At 41.7% G+C, this 18463-nt stretch overlaps 1 protein-coding gene across 3 annotated transcripts in view; it reads right to left on the reverse strand.

The window, feature by feature from the left end:
• Window positions 1-18463, reverse strand: part of ACYP2 (acylphosphatase 2) — a 172938-nt gene that overhangs the window by 140836 nt on the left and 13639 nt on the right. For 2 of the 3 annotated variants that reach the window (XM_069768878.1, XM_069768876.1), the window contains one exon: window positions 983-1251. The exons of the other annotated variant lie outside the window; for it this stretch is intronic. In XM_069768878.1, the coding sequence (XP_069624979.1) occupies window positions 1017-1251 (235 nt within the window). In that variant the 3' untranslated portion in view covers window positions 983-1016. The remainder of the gene's footprint in view (window positions 1-982; window positions 1252-18463) is intronic. 3 annotated transcript variants of the gene reach the window in all.

Consider the following 18463-nt stretch of genomic DNA (forward strand, 5'->3'; position numbering starts at 1 on the left):
CCAATGTGTCTCTAATGTCAGGTTTGTCTCACCCTTCCAGTGTGTCTCAGGCCTCTCATGTGTCAAGCCCCATCCGCGAACTCCCAGACCCCACTACTTTAATTGCCCCTAGTCCTGCCACCCCTGCTTCATCCACACTTAGCCAGGCCTCACAGCTACACACACCCCAGTTCCGTCACTCTACCCCAAGCAGGCACAGTTAATTTTTTGTTTGTTTGTTTGTTAAAAAATAAATACTAATGTTTTTTGCCCCCAATAATGTTTGGTTATTTGTGTATTTCGCCACCGGCAACACACACCGTGCACCTAATAAAACACTGCGCCGCACACTACATTTTTTGGCCAACTCATAGGTCCAGTAGTTCCAGTAGTTATTAAGTACAACACTGCAGCTTTGTGTGTTTGGTATAGAGCAAAAAAATATATAGCTTGTATTTTCTCCATGTATTTTCTCCATAATGTCTTCAGTCTGATTAATCTGTGTCGCAGACTGAAGAGAAAATGGCGGTAATACAAAGCCGAACTATACTCAACAGGTCCTATGTCATAAATAGTGAGTTCATGATGTACAAAACTCTGCATCTTGAACTGCCGTGTATAACCTCCATTTTCTTCAGTGTACGTAATATATTTCACACAAACTGAAGAGACGATGGAGGTCATACAAGGTATATCTATACTCACCTGGACATGTGTCAGAAATAGTGAATTCATGAGGCTGTTATTTGTGCATCATGAATTCATTATTTGACACCTGACTTGATGAGTGTAGATCTGCTTTGTATTATACCTCCATCGTCTCTTCAGTCTGCATCCAATAGATACTTGAAAACACAAAAAAGCACAGTAAAACCAAAAACACTCTGTTGCAAAAAAAAAAAAATCACAGTGAACAGCAAGTGCTAGTAAAAAGATGGAAAATACAAATACATGGCAGACCAATAATAATTATGACTGGCATTTGCTTAGAATTATTACGTACCTTAATGTAACCAGGAGACGTTCCTCTGCTGGAATCACTCTACGGAGCTGGGTGTCCTGTGTCCGGATAGCTCCTTGGACACAATCAAGCAATTCTCGGAAAGAGTCTTGAGACATCCTGGTATATTCGGGGAATTTGTCCGGGTTAGCATTAAGCTCGCCATATAGCATGTGGTAGGCTCCACGGCTCTCCCGGAGTTCAATAATGGGGTGTCTCCAAAAACGCCTACGGCGTGTCCTTCTCTGTCGTTCTCTATTTCTTTGTTGCTCCTAAGCAAAGGCACAGGCAAGAAACAGCTTGATGCTTAAATCCAGGTTGAAATAAAAGCTCTCCATACGAAGATCCATCATGACACAGGATACAGTAGCAAACTGTGAAGATTTCAGCAGTCCAAGGGTCTAAATATAGATATCCCATAATACATGCCCACTGTAGTCCCATTGGCGGTGTCTGTTTATCTAGATTTTGTTTCTGTTAAATTTTTCACCATGCGTACAAAAAACGCAAACGCATGGAAAAGTTTGAAAATGCCGTGTTTTTTTAAACGCATGCGTTAACGTATGCGTCTAAAAAACGCTGCATTTGTACACGTTTCAAAGCGGTTTTTCCTTCATTTGCGGTTGTGGTTTAAACACTGCGGATTCTAACGCAAATGTGAAACTAGCCGTAGGCTAGGGTCACATTGCGTTAGCAGCAGCCCGTTCAGCACATAAGCTAACGGGCTGCTGCTAGAGCAATTGCCTGCGCTACATCACGCTAGCGCAGATGGAGCTTCTGCTAGCTCCATCTGCGCTAGCAGTGACGGACCCGGAAACGCTGCTGCCCCCGTCTCAGGTCCGTCACTCAATGACGGTGCATCACTAGCGCACGCCCATTCTGGGCGTGTGCTAGGCAATGGGTCCGACATTGCATTCAATGGCGGCGTTAACGGAGTACATTACACCGCGTTATGCCACGGTGTAATGTACTCCGTTTAACGTTGCCCCTGAACGCAATGTGAACCAAGCCTTAGTCTTATACTTAGGCAAGGGTGCGGAACCTTCGGCCCAAGATGACCTTTTCTGTGGCCCCAGGGAAGATTTCCGGGAAAAGCAGTGCTCTGCCCAGTAGCCGCATTTTGCTAGCTGGCCCTTTAAACACCTCTTGCACTGAGAGAATGCACACATAACATTTACTACTGATCACTGCGTGCATTGAAGAATTACCTATTGATGCTGGCCACTGCCAGAATGTACGGTACTTCGAGGGCAGAGTTAGAGCATGATGCCGTCTTCTGTGATGTGCTCTAGCCTCCAGCTCCAGTGTCTACTGTGATGTGCTCCAGCCCCAATGTTTCCTGTGATGTGTTCCAGACTCAATCTCTCCTGTAATGCTCTCCAGCATCCAGCTCCAATGTCTCCTGTGATAAACTCCAACCTCCTGCCTCATTGTCTCCTGTGATATGCTCCAGCCACAGCCCCAATGTCTCCTTTGAAGTATATGCTCCATTCCCAACCCCAATGTTTCATTTGAAGTATATGCTCCATCCCCAGCCCAATGTCTCCTTTGAAGAATATGCTCCAGCCCCAGCATCTCCTTGGGATTTATATCCTCCTGCCCCAGCATCTCTTGTGATGTGTATGGTCCAGCCCCATCATTTCTCGTGTGATGTATATACAGCAGTCCCAGCATCTCCTATGTGATTTATGTGCTGCAGCCCTAGTGTCTCCTATGTGATGAACAGTATATGTTTCAGCCCCAGTGTCACTAATGTGATCTTAAAGTCAACATATCTACCCTGTTCATCTATGTTCTATGTTTAGATATCTTATGGACCATCTACACCCTTATCTCCCCTTCCAAGGTTCAAATCCAAGCAAGTGTAGATTTTCCTCCATTCTGTTTGTTATTAGTGATTCTGTTTGTTATCAGTGATGAGCGACCGTGCTCGGTGATACTTGAATAACACTCGAGTATCTGGGTGCTGGGCACTCGTCGAGCATTGCCTGGTGGTTGGATTGAATGCTCAAATCCCCGCCCCACATGTTTGGTGACTGTTACACAACAAATAAACATTCGAGGATTGTCTGCTAGTCACTGTAATGCCGTAGCCATCTTGGTAGTGGCATAACTGTGATTGACCTTCCGCATTACTTCACTGGTGCCTTTCCATAGCTCAGGGACAGTTCTGATTGGAGGAAGAGAGTAGTTGTCCAGGCCTGTGTGCACAGTTTTAGGAATCAGAGTCCTCTAGTGGTGATACGCATTCAGTATTTGGTCAGTATTTTACATTAGCATTTGTAAGTCAAAATCAGGAGTGGGTGAGAGGTGCAGAAGTGGTGATGTGCTTCAATTATACTTTACCTCTGATTGTTCCACTCCTGGTTTTGGCTTACAAAAAAGGTAAAATACTGCCTAACTACTAAACATGTGAAAGTGGCCTAACTGCACTTCTTAGGGCTAATCTTGTGCTTTGCTGTTTCTATGCGATACATTCTGCATTTAGGCTAGGGACAGCTGCTGGAGCAGGGACAGTCGTGAATACAACGTCTAGGCAGGACTTAGTGTTTTGCAGTCCATTGCTAAATATATAGCTGACCATGTTTTTTGGTGAAAAAATGTACTATATTGTGATCCATACAGTATAACATGTTTTGTGTAAAATTATGGTGGTTTGAAATTTAAAACAACAGCTTGGCCTGCTATAGGTGACCACATTTTTTTTGTTCTAAAAATTCACTATTGTCACCCATACTATTTAAACTGCTCTGTAAAATTATGGTGGTTTGAAATTTAAAAAAGATGGCTTTCCATACCAACAGATGACAGCACATAAAGTGTTTTTAATCTTCAGTATTTGAATGAGACCCTCCAGTTGCTGCCTTCAAGGGTGTATGGATGACCCTCCTTATAATTTTTTGTGGCTTTACACTGTGTGCAGAGCCTTCATAAGTGTAGAAATACCACAACTACACTTTCTTAATATTTGAATGAGGCACTCCAGTTGAAGCCGTCAAAGCTGTATGGATTACCCTGTTTATAATTTTTTTCTGGTTTTGCACTGTGTGTATAGCCCTTATAATTGTAGAAGTACCACAAATACATTTTAATAATATTTGAATAAGGCACTCCAGCTGGTGCCTTCAAGGCTGTATGGATGACATCCTTATATTTTGTTCCTGGCTTTGCACTGTGTGCAGAGCCTTTATGAGTCTAGACGTACCACAACTACACTTTCTTCATATTTGAATAAGGCATTCCAGTTGATGCCTTCAAGGGTCTATGAATGAACCTGCTTGTAATTTTTGGCTGTCTTTGCACTGTGTGCCAAGCTTTCACGAGTGTAGTAAAACTACAACTACACTTTTGTTCACAATATTATGAGTCTAGTAGTATCTCTACATGACAATTTGAACAGAATGTGTATGAGGCCCTGCATCCGAGTCTGTCATCCATCTAATTTTTGGCAGTTCTTGCTTCCTACATAAATTACCGGTTCACTGAAATGTCAATTTTTGTAATAAAAATGTCAATGTCAAATTCAAAAATCTGCCTTGGAAGTCAGGCCCTTCCATATCAGAGACATTTCAGACACAAGAAAATATTTTGTAAACAAGCAATCTTTTTACTTTTTGTGTGTATATGTTTCTTTTTTTGCTACCCTATCTATAATTGCAAGGTGTGAACTAATCCTAAAAATCCCATAAAGCTGTACAGTTCTCTACTTACACAATGTCAATGATCTCATCCCCTACTGACACAGGCTTCTCACTTCTGCTCCCATTAATCTCGCCTTACATTACAGTGTCCTTATTATTATTACTATACATGCACCATAAACAGGGACCAGGCAGTTACATGGGGACACAAAATAATTTCTTTCTGCTTATTGTAAACTACTGACAGTGAGATCATGTCCAAATGACTAATGCTCGTGTATGGCCAGATTAGGGGAAGAGTGAGGAAAGTTTACAAATATTTTATTATCATTCATACGAACTGTTCACATTTACAGACAATGGAGCTGCACATTGTGGATGAGTATGAGATCTGCGTAGTGTGACTGGTAATAGGATCTGTGCACTGTGGCTGGTTATAGCGCCAAGGTAGTGTGGCTGGTAATAGGATTTGTGCATTAGGGCTGGTTATGGGATCAGTATATTATGACTAGTATCTGTGTAGTGAGCTTAGTAACAGGATATATACACTATGTCTAGTTATAGGATCTGTGTAGTTTGGTCAGCAGTGCATTGTGACTGATAGTAGGATTTGTGCATGGAGGCTAGTTACAGTATAGGATGTTGTGGCTGGTAATAGAACACTTGCAGTGTGCTAGTAATATGGTCCTTATGGTGTTTACAGTAATAGGGTTTGTATTGGAACAAAATTTATTTTTTTCCCCACTATAATATACAAGTATAAAATAAGGCATAATCAAAAAAATGTTGACATAGTTTCTTTTTACATTTCACCACAGTTTTTGAGCTAAAGTCAGAAGTGAATTCAAAAGAGATAAGAAAAAAAAATGAATGACTTATATTCCTTTCTGCTGGAGCCACTTCATCCGTAGAGTTTTTCCTAAAAACAAAAACACTACTGATACATCATTAAAGTTCAATTATAGAGGGGTGCTTTAGAATTTAGAAGGTAGAGAGAACCACAGAGCAGGTGCAGTAATAGGGTCACATAGGGCAGCAGCGGCTCAGTATTGGGGTATCAGGTGCAGTAATAGGGACACATGCGGCAGCAGCGGCTCAGTATTGGGGTATCAGGTGTAGTAATAGGGACACATACGGCAGCAGCGGCTCAGTATTGGGGTATCAGGTGTAGTAATAGGGACACATACGGCAGCAGCGGCTCAGTATTGGGGTATCAGGTGTAGTAATAGGGACACATACGGCAGCAGTGGCTCAGTATTGGGGTATCAGGTGCAGTAATAGGGTCACATAGGGCAGCAGCGGCTCAGTATTGGGGTATCAGGTGCAGTAATAGGGTCACATAGGGCAGCAGCGGCTCAGTATTGGGGTATCAGGTGCAGTAACAGGGTCACATAGGGCAGCAGCGGCTCAGTATTGGGGTATCAGGTGTAGTAATAGGGACACATACGGCAGCAGGGGCTCAGTATTGGGGTATCAGGTGTAGTAATAGGGACACATACGGCAGCAGTGGCTCAGTATTGGGGTATCAGGTGTTGTAATAGGGACACATACGGCAGCAGTGGCTCAGTATTGGGGTATCAGGTGCAGTAAGAGGGACACATAAGGCAGCAGCGGCTCAGTATTGGGGTATCAGGTGTAGTAATAGGGACACATACGGCAGCAGTGGCTCAGTATTGGGGTATCAGGTGTAGTAATAGGGACACATACGGCAGCAGTGGCTCAGTATTGGGGTATCAGGTGTAGTAATAGGGACACATATGGCAGCAGTGGCTCAGTATTGGGGTATCAGCTGTAGTAATAGGGACACATACGGCAACAGTGGCTCAGTATTGGGGTATCAGGTGTAGTAATAGGGACACATACGGCTGCAGTGGCTCAGTATTAGGGTATCGGGCAGTAGTAGGGATACATGCGGCAGCAGTGGCTCAGTATTGGGGTATCAGGTGTAGTAATAGGGACACATAAGGCAGCAGTGGCTCAGTATTGGGGTATCAGGTGCAGTAATAGGGACACATACGGCAGCAGTGGCACAGTATTGGAGTATCAGGTGGAGAAATAGGGACACATACGACAGCAGTGGCTCAGTATTGGGGTATCAGGTGCAGTAATAGGGTCACATAGGGCAGCAGCAGCTCAGTATTGGGGTATCAGGTGCAGTAATAGGGTCACATAGGGCAGCAGCGGCTCAGTATTGGGGTATCAGCAGGATGAGGAGTTTGTGCAGGTTGGGAATAGATGGTGATGGGGCTGGAATATGAGAAGTGAAATTTGTATTTGTTGTATTCTCTGCAGTCGAGTCATGGCTGGAAGAAGTTGTCATGTCGGTCTCAGCGCAGTCATCTGCTGAGGTTCTCCTCCACTATTAGGGTGTGTCACCAAGTTGTAATCAAGGTTACCTGGTTAGGGGTCCACTCAGAAGTTTCACCCTCCATGAACCAAAACCCTAGTTACGCCTCTGAGGAGGTTAAATATGGTGTGACCCTCATTCTAAACTCACAGCAAAGATTAGCCGCCCTGTAGAAACACAGACTCCCTGGATGGGAGGCCGCACAAGTTCTAGTCATGCCAATGCTCTTGACTGGTCTACACCTGTATCATCCAGCACCATCCGCAGAGTAAGGTTACAGCCAGGTGTAACAAAAAGGGCTTCAACAAGTTAGTAGTGCTTATTTTTGTTTACTTTAAGTATCAGCCAAGTTATTTTGTTCAAAAATTGTTAATTTTACATTCAAAGTCAAATGCAGTAGAAAGAAGTAAAAAGTTACTAAGGAAAAGAAATACAAATACATTTCAATGTACATTTATTACAAGGGACATGTATACATCCATTGTCTTTAGATGGCAAAATTGAGGTAAAAAAGAACTGTGGTAACATTTTTATATAAAATTTGCAAGTCGTTCAAGCCCTGTCTGTGGTCCATAAACAGTTACAGGGGTCATTTACTCTGGACTTTGAAATTTCTGATCCCAGATGGATTGGAGAATAGAGACTGTAATAGTGCAGATATATCAAGCGCACAGCTGTTTTCTACAAATGTCCTCCCAAAAAGCCGTGAGTTCTGCTGTGTTTCATAGCCTCACCCTTAGGCGTTCTCTGTTATCCAGACTGGACTATCACCAAACTTATCACATTACTAATGGAAGATAACTGTACAGCTGCAAAAACATCTGCTCCCCTGATGAGATCTACAGATGCCTGTGCTGGCAAATATGGTATTTAAAAGAACAGGAGGCAAATGTGTGAATTATTGTATATAACACAAGACCAAAGATTTTATTCTCTTATATAGATGAAAGAATAAAAATGCTGTTTGTTCTTGTTTTGTTTGTTTTTTTAAACTAAATGTTAGACTACAACACAATGAAGATGATATAATGCCAAGGTTTTCAACAAGGAGGGGGAAACCCTGCCTAAGAGTCATCACTATTTTTTCTTTGAGGGACATGAATGGCTACAGTGACACACTTTTCCCAGGTATTCCAGGCTTCGTTTCCTTACCCTGAGTCCGCTGCCCTTTGCTGTGCTCCACATTGAGTCTTATAAGTTTCCCAGATTGGATAAATGACATAATCTCCCTAGACCTATTTAAGGCCCATTTAGACACAAACCTGTGTCTTGGCATTGAGACTCTATTCCTATGTTTTGTGTGCTTGACCATCTCTGACAGTGTCGGACTAGGATGCCAAGGGTCCACCAGCAACCAACTCCAGGGTCCTATTTTTCAGCTACATGCAAATGTGACATCATCCTCAAGCACATATTTATATAACAATGAACTGGGTAGATTGCTAAATCAATAAGATGCCGCCTTTGTCTGTACATAGCGATTCAAGTATATTGTGCCAAGTACTGCTCATATAAAAAGGTGGTGGTTACTCTTGCACAGGGGCCCACCGGAGGATTTTCCTGTTTTCCTGTGGGCCAGTCCAAGCCTGCCTGCTGGAACAGAACAGAACTTCATCTGCTCCTGAGATTCCTGTGCCAAATGCTCGCTGCCCATCCTGTATCAACATCTGGTGACTGTGTGACCCAGGTTGCCAACTTAACGTTTTATTTTTTCTATACAGCTTATCAAAAAAATCACAGACAGACAATATTTTTTACGGTCACATTGTAAAATCATGTTAAGTCCTTATGATTATCAGTGATATGTGTCTACAGCCCATATTTCTGTTATCAAGACGGCTGCATTCACTGTAAAATGTAAAATGATGAATACAGTAAAAATAATATGTACGAGTTACTTCAGCATCAAAAAAATCACGGACGCCTTAAATATCTTTTATTGACAAGGTAAAAAAGTGCCCTATTTTTACTGTCCTGGAATTTCTGGAGGTGTGCCCAGCCTGGCTTCAGGCTTCACCTTGTGGGCCTAAGAGCTACAAATGAAAATTTGATCCACCAAAATGACAAAAGTTTTGTTTGGGGGGAGTTGAAGGTGTGTGCAGGTGTGTGCAGAAGAGTGTCCCAAGATGGCTGTAGCTCTATATAATAGGACACGGGTGGTCAAAAATATGCAGCTTTTCTGGTGCAAAGGGATTGATGAATAGTTCTTATTAGATTGACTTGCAATTTTATGGAAAACCACACATAGCATACTGAGATATCACAGTAAGTTGTGTGAAAAGACAGACTACAGTTTACATTAAAAGCAGAATAGGAGAAACACACCAGCACATGGAGAATAACCATATGATTGCTTTTCTGTAAGACTCCAGTAAGATATGGACAATTATCTCATTGCTTAACAATGATGTGGCTGCAAACTTGTACAGTTGTCAAAATTACAAATGTGTAACCACTTATAAAGCAAGGGAGACAAGCGGAGAGCAGTCAGTGTATAGTCAGTGTGTAGGGTTGCTTTATCACTACAAGGGATATGCATATTATGTAAGGAGATGAGACATGTGCACTATGTCCTTCATCACTCGTCACTGCTCCCCTCCCAGCATCGGATCTGGTTGCTGCATTATAATTTTCTCATCCATGAGCTCAGCTGCAGTAACTTCAGAGAATCAAATCCTTCTTTTGGCATGTGCACACATGGCTAAATAAGAGGGTACTGTGCTCATTGCGATGAAGTTACCGTACCGTCACTGCTTGTTTGGCAGCTACCCATACTTCCTAAAACTGAATATTTGTACATATTTATAATGGGAAACTACTACATGTCAACTTTTTCTAAAATACTTTCCTATATAGTCCTCGTTTGATGTTTGTTAAAATTCAAATTTTTACTATAATTTTCATGGCTTGACACTATATGTTCAGGTGTACCCTGGGCAAGTCTTTGATGGATTATCATTATGTTGTAATCTGCTAGTGATAATCTAGGCCAGATTTATCAAAACTGTTTGACAGAAATCTGGCTTTGTTGCCAAAGCAACTAATCGGCATTCAGCTTTTATTCCTCTGGAATATAAAAATATTGGAAAAACACCAGCTCACCTCCAAACCAAGAGTCAGGATCAGTTTGTAATACTGATGAGCTTGTGACGTGGCTCCCGACTGGGGGGTTAGTATAAGGCCGGGAGGCAGGAACCTTACATTGGTAGCACTATTCCAGCCCTCAAAACCCCCCAAATAAAAATGCTGGCGTGGTGCTTTAATTAAATATGTACATCCTTAACCCTATCATATAATTTAGAAGCGAATGGTAGCTATTTTTCATGGTGATTTTATTTAAACCTAAGATACCCATTTTTCTTCACAAGGAAGAAACCAGCTCTGGTCGATGGTGTTGACTTTCGAATATAGCTCCTATCGCCTCTCAAATTCTACGTAATAAAGGTGGATGCAGCTTAAGTCTCATGAAGGGACAAAGAATATATCCTTGATCTAAGTGGCTCAGTTCCAGAGAGAAGAGGGAATAGCACAGTTAAACGACCAGTGAGACAGCAGAGTTTCAGCTTGTTTGGAGAAGACATCTGCAAAGTAATGATAATGATAAGGAGAAGGAGGTTTGGAACAAATGGAGGCAGTGCAAAATTATAGAGAGAAGATTTAATACAACTTTGGAAACCAGAATATCCAAGTGATTTGGTCTGTTGACCAATCAATAGCTAGAGCATGAAGCCTTAACCACGGCTGTTCTAAGTGTACCAATGATTTTATAAGAGACAAATCTAGAAAAGAATTCTCCTCAAAATGAAATGCTCAACTTGGAGGGTCACCTTCACAGCACAGCATTGGATACGGCTTCGCGAAATTTTGGAGACATTTTCAGAAATAAACTTCAGTAGATTCCATAAAGAAATAGAAGGAATTCTCAGCCCACTGACCAACGTAGAATCAATAAAGTTCTCTGCAGCTCTGAAGTCTATAGAGGATGCTCCCAAAAACACTGAGCATTTAAAGAAGGTGACATGGATATATCAAGTTTATCTACAGTGGAGGATAACGTTAACCCAAAGATCCATTCCCAGCTAGATTGTAGATTATCGATTTTTTTCTGCTTGGCCTCAAGCTTAGAACTGTCCACATGGTGCTAGGTGTCGAGTTCCCGCCACTGCACAGGGGGAATCTCGAGCCACCTCCGCTGCGGTCTCCCTTTCTGCTTCAGCCGCAGTGGAGACGTCGGTCCCAGCGTCTGGCTCAGTCAGATACTGTGCGCTTGGTTACTTCTGCTCTTCCAGGCTCAGCCATTGTAACCAGCTCTGTTCAGCGGTGAGCTTTTCCGCTACTGAGCATGCCCAAGGGATGACCTCTCATTGGAGGTTGGGGATCACATGCTCAGGTCCTGAAGCAGCTCCTATTGGACCACTAGGAAGGTCCTGGAGAGCTTTATCTATAAAAGGTTCCCATGGCCGCATGACCATGCGCTAGAATCAACTTATATTTATGAGCGGTAGCTTAGCTACTTTGTGGTCTGTGTCAGCATGTGCTCAGGGTCAGCTGTATAGCCACTAGAATTCCGGCACCTCCGGAGAGGAGTTTGTGTGTGTGAATTTAGGGCTGGCGTATAGCCACTAGAATTCCGGCACCTCCGGAGAGGAGTTGTTTGTGTGCTGTTGCTGACTGAACGACCACTGTATGCTACCTGCTCCGTTTGTGAGCTGTGATCCTCTGTGAGGTTAACAGAGTGCAGCGTTACCTTTAAACCCGGCGACTCTGTGAAGCAACAGGGTTTGCTCCTATACAGACCGGGTGACGGAACCCATGTCTATTCAGGCGTAGTACAGCCATATAGTGCCGCCATCTACTAGCAGCAGGTTCCACTCCTGCACGGTGGACCCCGGGCTGCGAACGCACCTATACTATCTCCATATTTACTCGGTGCGTTCTGCCAGCCCTAACACATGGGACCACTTTCACCATAATATAAACACTTCCACCACAAGAGAAATACCCTCCTTCTGTCTGGCAACAAAAATTTTAAAGACATGATAATCTTTGCATAGATTGCTTTGCAGCAAATCTGGGAGAAAACTTAGAAGGATTTCTGGTGTTTGGAACTTAAAAATCTTGGACTCCCTCTCTCTTGTCCTCTGCTTGAAACATAAATGCCTCCTTGTGCCAAGCAAAATAGTCCAAGGATGTTAACAAGTCCCTACCAGCAAATTCGTTGTTTATATGGCAAGACAAACTGGCATAGAATGAGGTAAAAAAAAAGGTCAGGATACGAAAGTGAATGGCATTCTATCGCACTGAATTACTTGTCAGAATATGGAGTAAGCGCAGGGTGAACTTAACCCGGTTTATCAAGCACTCTATGAAAAACTGACAGAGACATGAAAGGTAGTGTGTAGGTTCATCACGTTTCCATAAAGGTACAGCTCAAGTTAAGGCTTTCCCGAAGAGCACAAAAAAAGAAAATATAGGAGACTTTTGACCGGTCAAAGATTTTTGTTGGCAAAGTTCAAAAAGCAAGGTATGCTGGTTTACAAAGCCCTGGTAGGCCTTAGGGTTCCCATAAAACGAACTGGGGTAGGTAAATGAGGAGATGATCGTCAAGTGGAATATCCTGCCTGAGAGAGGAGTTGAGGCTAATGGAGGCAAAGCAACAGGTATATGAGCTAATGGGTCCATATGGGCTTATAGATGATGCATAGCCTGGACATCCTCTTGATGACACACAGCAAGATACTATGTAATAGCCAGGAATAGTGCTATTTATCACATACATACTGTCATAGATGTATTGTTAAATTCTACAAAGTCATCTCTTGAGAGGGGTGTGCCACCCTCATGTTGAACATTGACGCATGTCTTAATTATAAGTTGGGATAGGAAAAAAGAGCTAACACTTCATTCCAATCTCTATTCAGCTATGACTTACTGCTGTGAACAAGTAATTAAGGTAACATAGTAGCATAGTAACATAGTTAGTAAGGCCGAAAAAAGACATTTGTCCATCCAGTTCAGCCTATATTCCATCATAATAAATCCCCAGATTTACGTCCTTCTACAGAACCTAATAATTGTATGATACAATATTGTTCTGCTCCAGGAAGACATCCAGGCCTCTCTTGAACCCCTCGATTGAGTTCGTTATCACCACCTCCTCAGGCAAGCAATTCCAGATTCTCACTGCCCTAACAGTAAAGAATCCTCTTCTATGTTGGTGGAAAAACCTTCTCTCCTCCAGACGCAAAGAATGCCCCCTTGTGCCCGTCACCTTCCTTGGTATAAACAGATCCTCAGCGAGATATTTGTATTGTCCCCTTATATACTTATACATGGTTATTAGATCGCCCCTCAGTCGTAAGGTAGGTTATCTGCTGGTGAACACACACAAGGTCTAGACCCAATGTATACCAGAAGCTGGGAGGCTACAAATTTATTACCTCCGGAGAATACTCTTCTGGTCTTCAAAGGAATTATAGTAGACACTCTGGCGCCGAAGTCCAGTTATGAATATTGGGGTTTTTGTGACAGGCATTGGTCTCATAGTTATGGGAGACATAATTTTGGCATTGTGAGCAAGGGACAAATACAATGCAAGTAGTTGCATTGTGGCGAGGCCTGCCAATCAGCTCCTGAATTAATAATGGACAGTTGGATGATGGTATATATACCATGTTTCCTATCCAAAGAGAGCTAAAATCATGATAGGAAATATGACATTAATATCTCCCGCCTGAGGGACGATATCCTGAAAATTGGGGATCTTATAATTTCTTTTGGACCTAGCCACATTCCATTGACCAATCCCAATCTGAATTTACCAAGGAGAGGTAGTGCGAGTGACTTTTATTTGATAAAATCAGATTTTGAATTATAATCATTGTATAGTAGTGGGAGATACAGCTTGCTGTAGGACTGCACCATTTTCCAATCGGAGTTGTCCTTTCCATTAAGATCTGCACCTTTTCCGTGACATCAGGTCTAGTAATGTTTTTATGTTTATTCTTTTTATTTGATGTGATTGTATAGACTGTATTGTTTTCATAGAATCATAGGGTCATCTGGTCCAACAGCGGTGGGACATCTGCATGTTTTCCCTGGCTATTCCCTGACACACACAGCTTATTCTGAAATTACCTGACATGACAGGTATTATTGAAAATTTGTATTATTCTGAAAAATCAAACTTTTATTATAATTATTATTGTTGCTATTATTATTATTATTATTATTAATAATACACCTATTTTTATTTTTGTTTTCATTTTTATAGCTCCCTCTATGGGACATAAACTGCAATGCTTAAATGCTTCCAAAACCACAATGCAATGCAATGCTTTTAGCATAATAATTTATAAGTGGCTGAGCTTCATAGGAGTACCAATATAGTGTAAAAAGTGGCCCTCTACAGACTCCAGGTGGCAATGGTGACCCACTGGCATCTCATTAACGGGGTAGGGTCAGCCATGGGTGAGAGAATCCACCTCCTCCAGGATCTAATCCCTTAAATGTCTTTGTCAGTGATTGAAAGCAACATTATTGTGGTGATGCTGCAGTGATCGGAGCTTGTTAACCCCTTAGTGACCGAGCCAAATTTTTGAAATCTGACCAGTGTCACTTTATGTGGTAATAACTCTGCAACGCTTCAACAAATCCCAGTGATTTTGAGATTGTTTTTTCGTGACACATTATACTTTATGATAATGGTAAATTTAGTTCAATATTTTTTGTGTTTATTTATAAAAAAATAAAAAATTTGAGAAAAATGTTAAAAAATTAGCAATTTTCTAAATTTGAATGATTATCCCTTTAATCCAGATAGTCATACAACAGCAAACCATTAATAAATAACATTTCCCACATGTCTGCTTTACATCAGCATCATTTGTAAAATGTTATTTTATTTTGTTAGCATTTTAGGAGGTTTAAAAATGTAGCAGCAATTTTTCATTTTTTCAAAGAAATTTACCACATTTATTTTTTTAGGGACTTATCCATGTTTGAAGTGACTTTAGGGGTCCCATATATTGGGAAACCCCCAAACGTGATACCATTTTAAAAACAGCACCCCCTGACATATTGAAAACTGCTGTCAGGTAGTTTATTAACCCTTCAGGTGCTTTACAGGAATTAATGCAAAGTGGCATGACAGAAATGAAAATGTGTATTTTTACCACCTAAATGTTGCTAACTTCTAAACAGATTACCACAGCCATCAGACTCTAAGGCCGCTATTTGGTCATGAATTGCCATCGCAAACATCAGGACAACAAAATCATGATCTGAGGGCACCAATTGGGATAAAGAAGAAGCCCCCACACTCTGTTAACCATTTATAATGATGTAGTCACTATTGACAGCAGCATCTAAGGGGTTAAACAGATTTAGAAGGTGCAAATACTGACCGTGGCTGATACAGCAAGTTGTCAGCTATAGTGTACAACCGACAGATGCTGGATTGTCATCTGTATGGGGAGGCTATTCTCTTATATCTCAGGTCAGTTAAAAGACGTATTGGCGGTCATTAAGGGGTTAAACAGCAGAGATAGAGACAGGTGTCAGCTGTATAACACAGCCAAACTCGTCACGTAGAAAGCCAGCTCAGCTGATAGCCAACTACATACACGCACAACTGACATCCACTGTACATGGCGTATGTCAGGAAGGGTTTGGTTTCAGACAGTTTGCACCTACAGTCTTTTCGGATATAATACTAACGTCATGTACCCTGATGAGAATGAATCTTACATGGTAATTAACATTTGATGATATTACAGAAATTTGGATCTGTAAACCCCTACAGATTGCTGAACCGGAGAGGACAAAGCACTCAGCTAAGTGCAATCCCCCTTCGCTTATGATCATCATTATTGGTATCTCTTCGGAGACACAAGAAGAATGGTGTCCGTACTCATATACTTTCTATCTATCTATATAATCGTCTAAGGGGTACGTCCGTCTGTTTGTCTGTCTGTAACGGAAATCCCGCGACAGACTTAGTCCGGCCGCAAATTGGCCCCTCCCTACTCTCCTCCAGTCAGTGCCCCCTCCCCACTCCCCTCCAGTCAGTGCCAGTGTGTCGCCCCATCCCGGACCAACATTTTACTATTGATGCTGCATATACAGCATCAATGGTAAAAAGATATAATGTTAAAAATAATAAAAAAAAAAAAAAATTGTGCTATTCTCACCTTCCGAGTATATAATTATTTTTTATTTTAATTCTTTTTTTAACAGGGACATGGTGCCCACACTGCTATATACTAGGTGGGCAGTGTTATATACTGTGTGGCCTGTGTAATATACTACGTGGGCTGTGTCATATACTACATGGGCTGTGATATATATTATGTGGGCTGTGTTATATACTGCCTGGCTGCTATATACTACGTGGGCAATGTTATATACTGCGTGGCCTGTGTTATATACTACGTGGGCTGTGTTATATACTATGTGGGCTGTCCTATATATTATGTGGGCTGTGTTATATACTGCCTGACTCCTATATACTACGTGGGCAGTGTTATATACTGCGTGGGCTGTGTTATATACTATGTGGCCTGTGTTATATACTATGTGGCCTGTGTTATATACTGCGTGGGCTGTGCTATATATTACGTGGGCTGTGCTATATACTACATGGCTGCTATATACTATGTGGCTGCTATATACTATGCGGCTTTGCTATATACTACGTGGCTGTGCTATATACTATGTGGCTATGCTATATACTACGTGACTGTGCTATATACTACGTGACTGTGCTATATACTACGTGACTGTGGTATATACTATGTGGCTGCCTGTGTTATATACTACGTGGCTGTGTTATAAACTATGTAGCTGTGCTATATACTACGTGGCTGTGCTAAGCGTGACGTACATACATACAGTACATACATATTCTAGATTACCTGATGCGTGTTATATACTACGTGGGCTGTGCTATATATTACGTGGGCTGTGTTATATACTGCGTGGGCTGTGTTATATACTACGTGGGCTGTGTTATATACTACGTGGGCTGTGCTATATATTACGTGGGCTGTGCTATATACTACGTGGCTGCTATATACTATGTGGGTACTATATACTATGTGGCTGTCTGTGTTACGTGGGCTGTGCTATATAGTATGTGGCTGCTATATACTATGTGGCTGCTATATACTATGTGGCTGCAATATACTATGTGGCTGCTATATACTATGTGGCTGCTATATGTTATGTGGCTGCAATATACTATGTGGCTGCTATATACTATATGGCTGTGCTATATACTATGTGGCTGTGCTATATACTATGTGGCTGTGGTATATACTACGTGGCTGTCTGTGTTATATACTACGTGGCTGTGCTATATACTACGTGGCTGTGCTAAGTGCGACATACATACATACATATTCTAGAATACCCGATACGATAGAATCGGGCCACCATCTAGTAGATCCATAAACTTCTCTGGCTGCTGAACAAACCCTCTGGAGAGCTGAACAAACCCTATCAAAGCTGAATGGGCAGAGTGCTCAACCTCGCTTCAGTACCCGTTCTTTCAGTGATTAGTTGCGATCTCATTACTTGACTAAATACATATCATTAAGGCTATGTGCCCACAATCCTGAACTAGCAGCATTTTGGATGCAGAGTATTTTCGCTGCTTCCAAAATGCTGCTTTCTATTGAACGTGAGTAAATCCGCATATGTTCACTGAACCATGCGGATTTACCGCATTCAACACAATTCTATTGATGAAATGCCAGTTTCTACAGGTGATCAGCAGGCGCACATACACGCATAGTGGACATGGGATTTCTACAAATCCCATCCATTATACTGTAAAATCTGTCCGCTGCCGGTTTGACACTGCATAAATACGTGTCATCAAAACCGCAGCAATTCCTGATAGTGGGCACGTACCTTAACATATGTCAGACGTTTTATTGGCTGGCTCAGTGGTTAGCACAGCAACCTTGCAGCGCTGGGGTCCTGGGTTCAAATACCGTCAAGGACAACATCTGCAAGGAGTTTGTATGTTCTCTCCGTGTTTGTGTGGTTTACTCCGGGTACTCTGGTTTTCTCTCACACTCCAAAGACATATTGATAGGGAATTTAGATTGTGAGCCCCATCAGGGACACCGATAATAATGTATGTAAAGTGCTGTGGAATTAATGGCGCTATATAAGCAAAGCATAATTAATAAAAAAATAATACGTTATTATGACAGTAATGTTACTATTTCTTATAAAAATATACAAAATGACATAAAGACAATTACCACCATTTTTTTTACATCAATGTAGCTATATTTTCATATGAGCTCATGTTATGTGCACATTTCCTAAATGAGTCCTGTCATTTGCCAACTGTTACTTATTCTTATGAAATCATCCATCACAGTGTAAACTTTTCATGTTACGCTGATCAGTTTCATTAAATGTTTCACTCTCCTGGAATGTTTTTATTTTAGGAAGGATCAGATGAAATCTTCTGCTTGGTCT

This window comes from Ranitomeya imitator, chromosome 5, assembly GCF_032444005.1.
Source record: "Ranitomeya imitator isolate aRanImi1 chromosome 5, aRanImi1.pri, whole genome shotgun sequence".
Taxonomy (NCBI): Eukaryota; Metazoa; Chordata; class Amphibia; order Anura; family Dendrobatidae; genus Ranitomeya; species Ranitomeya imitator.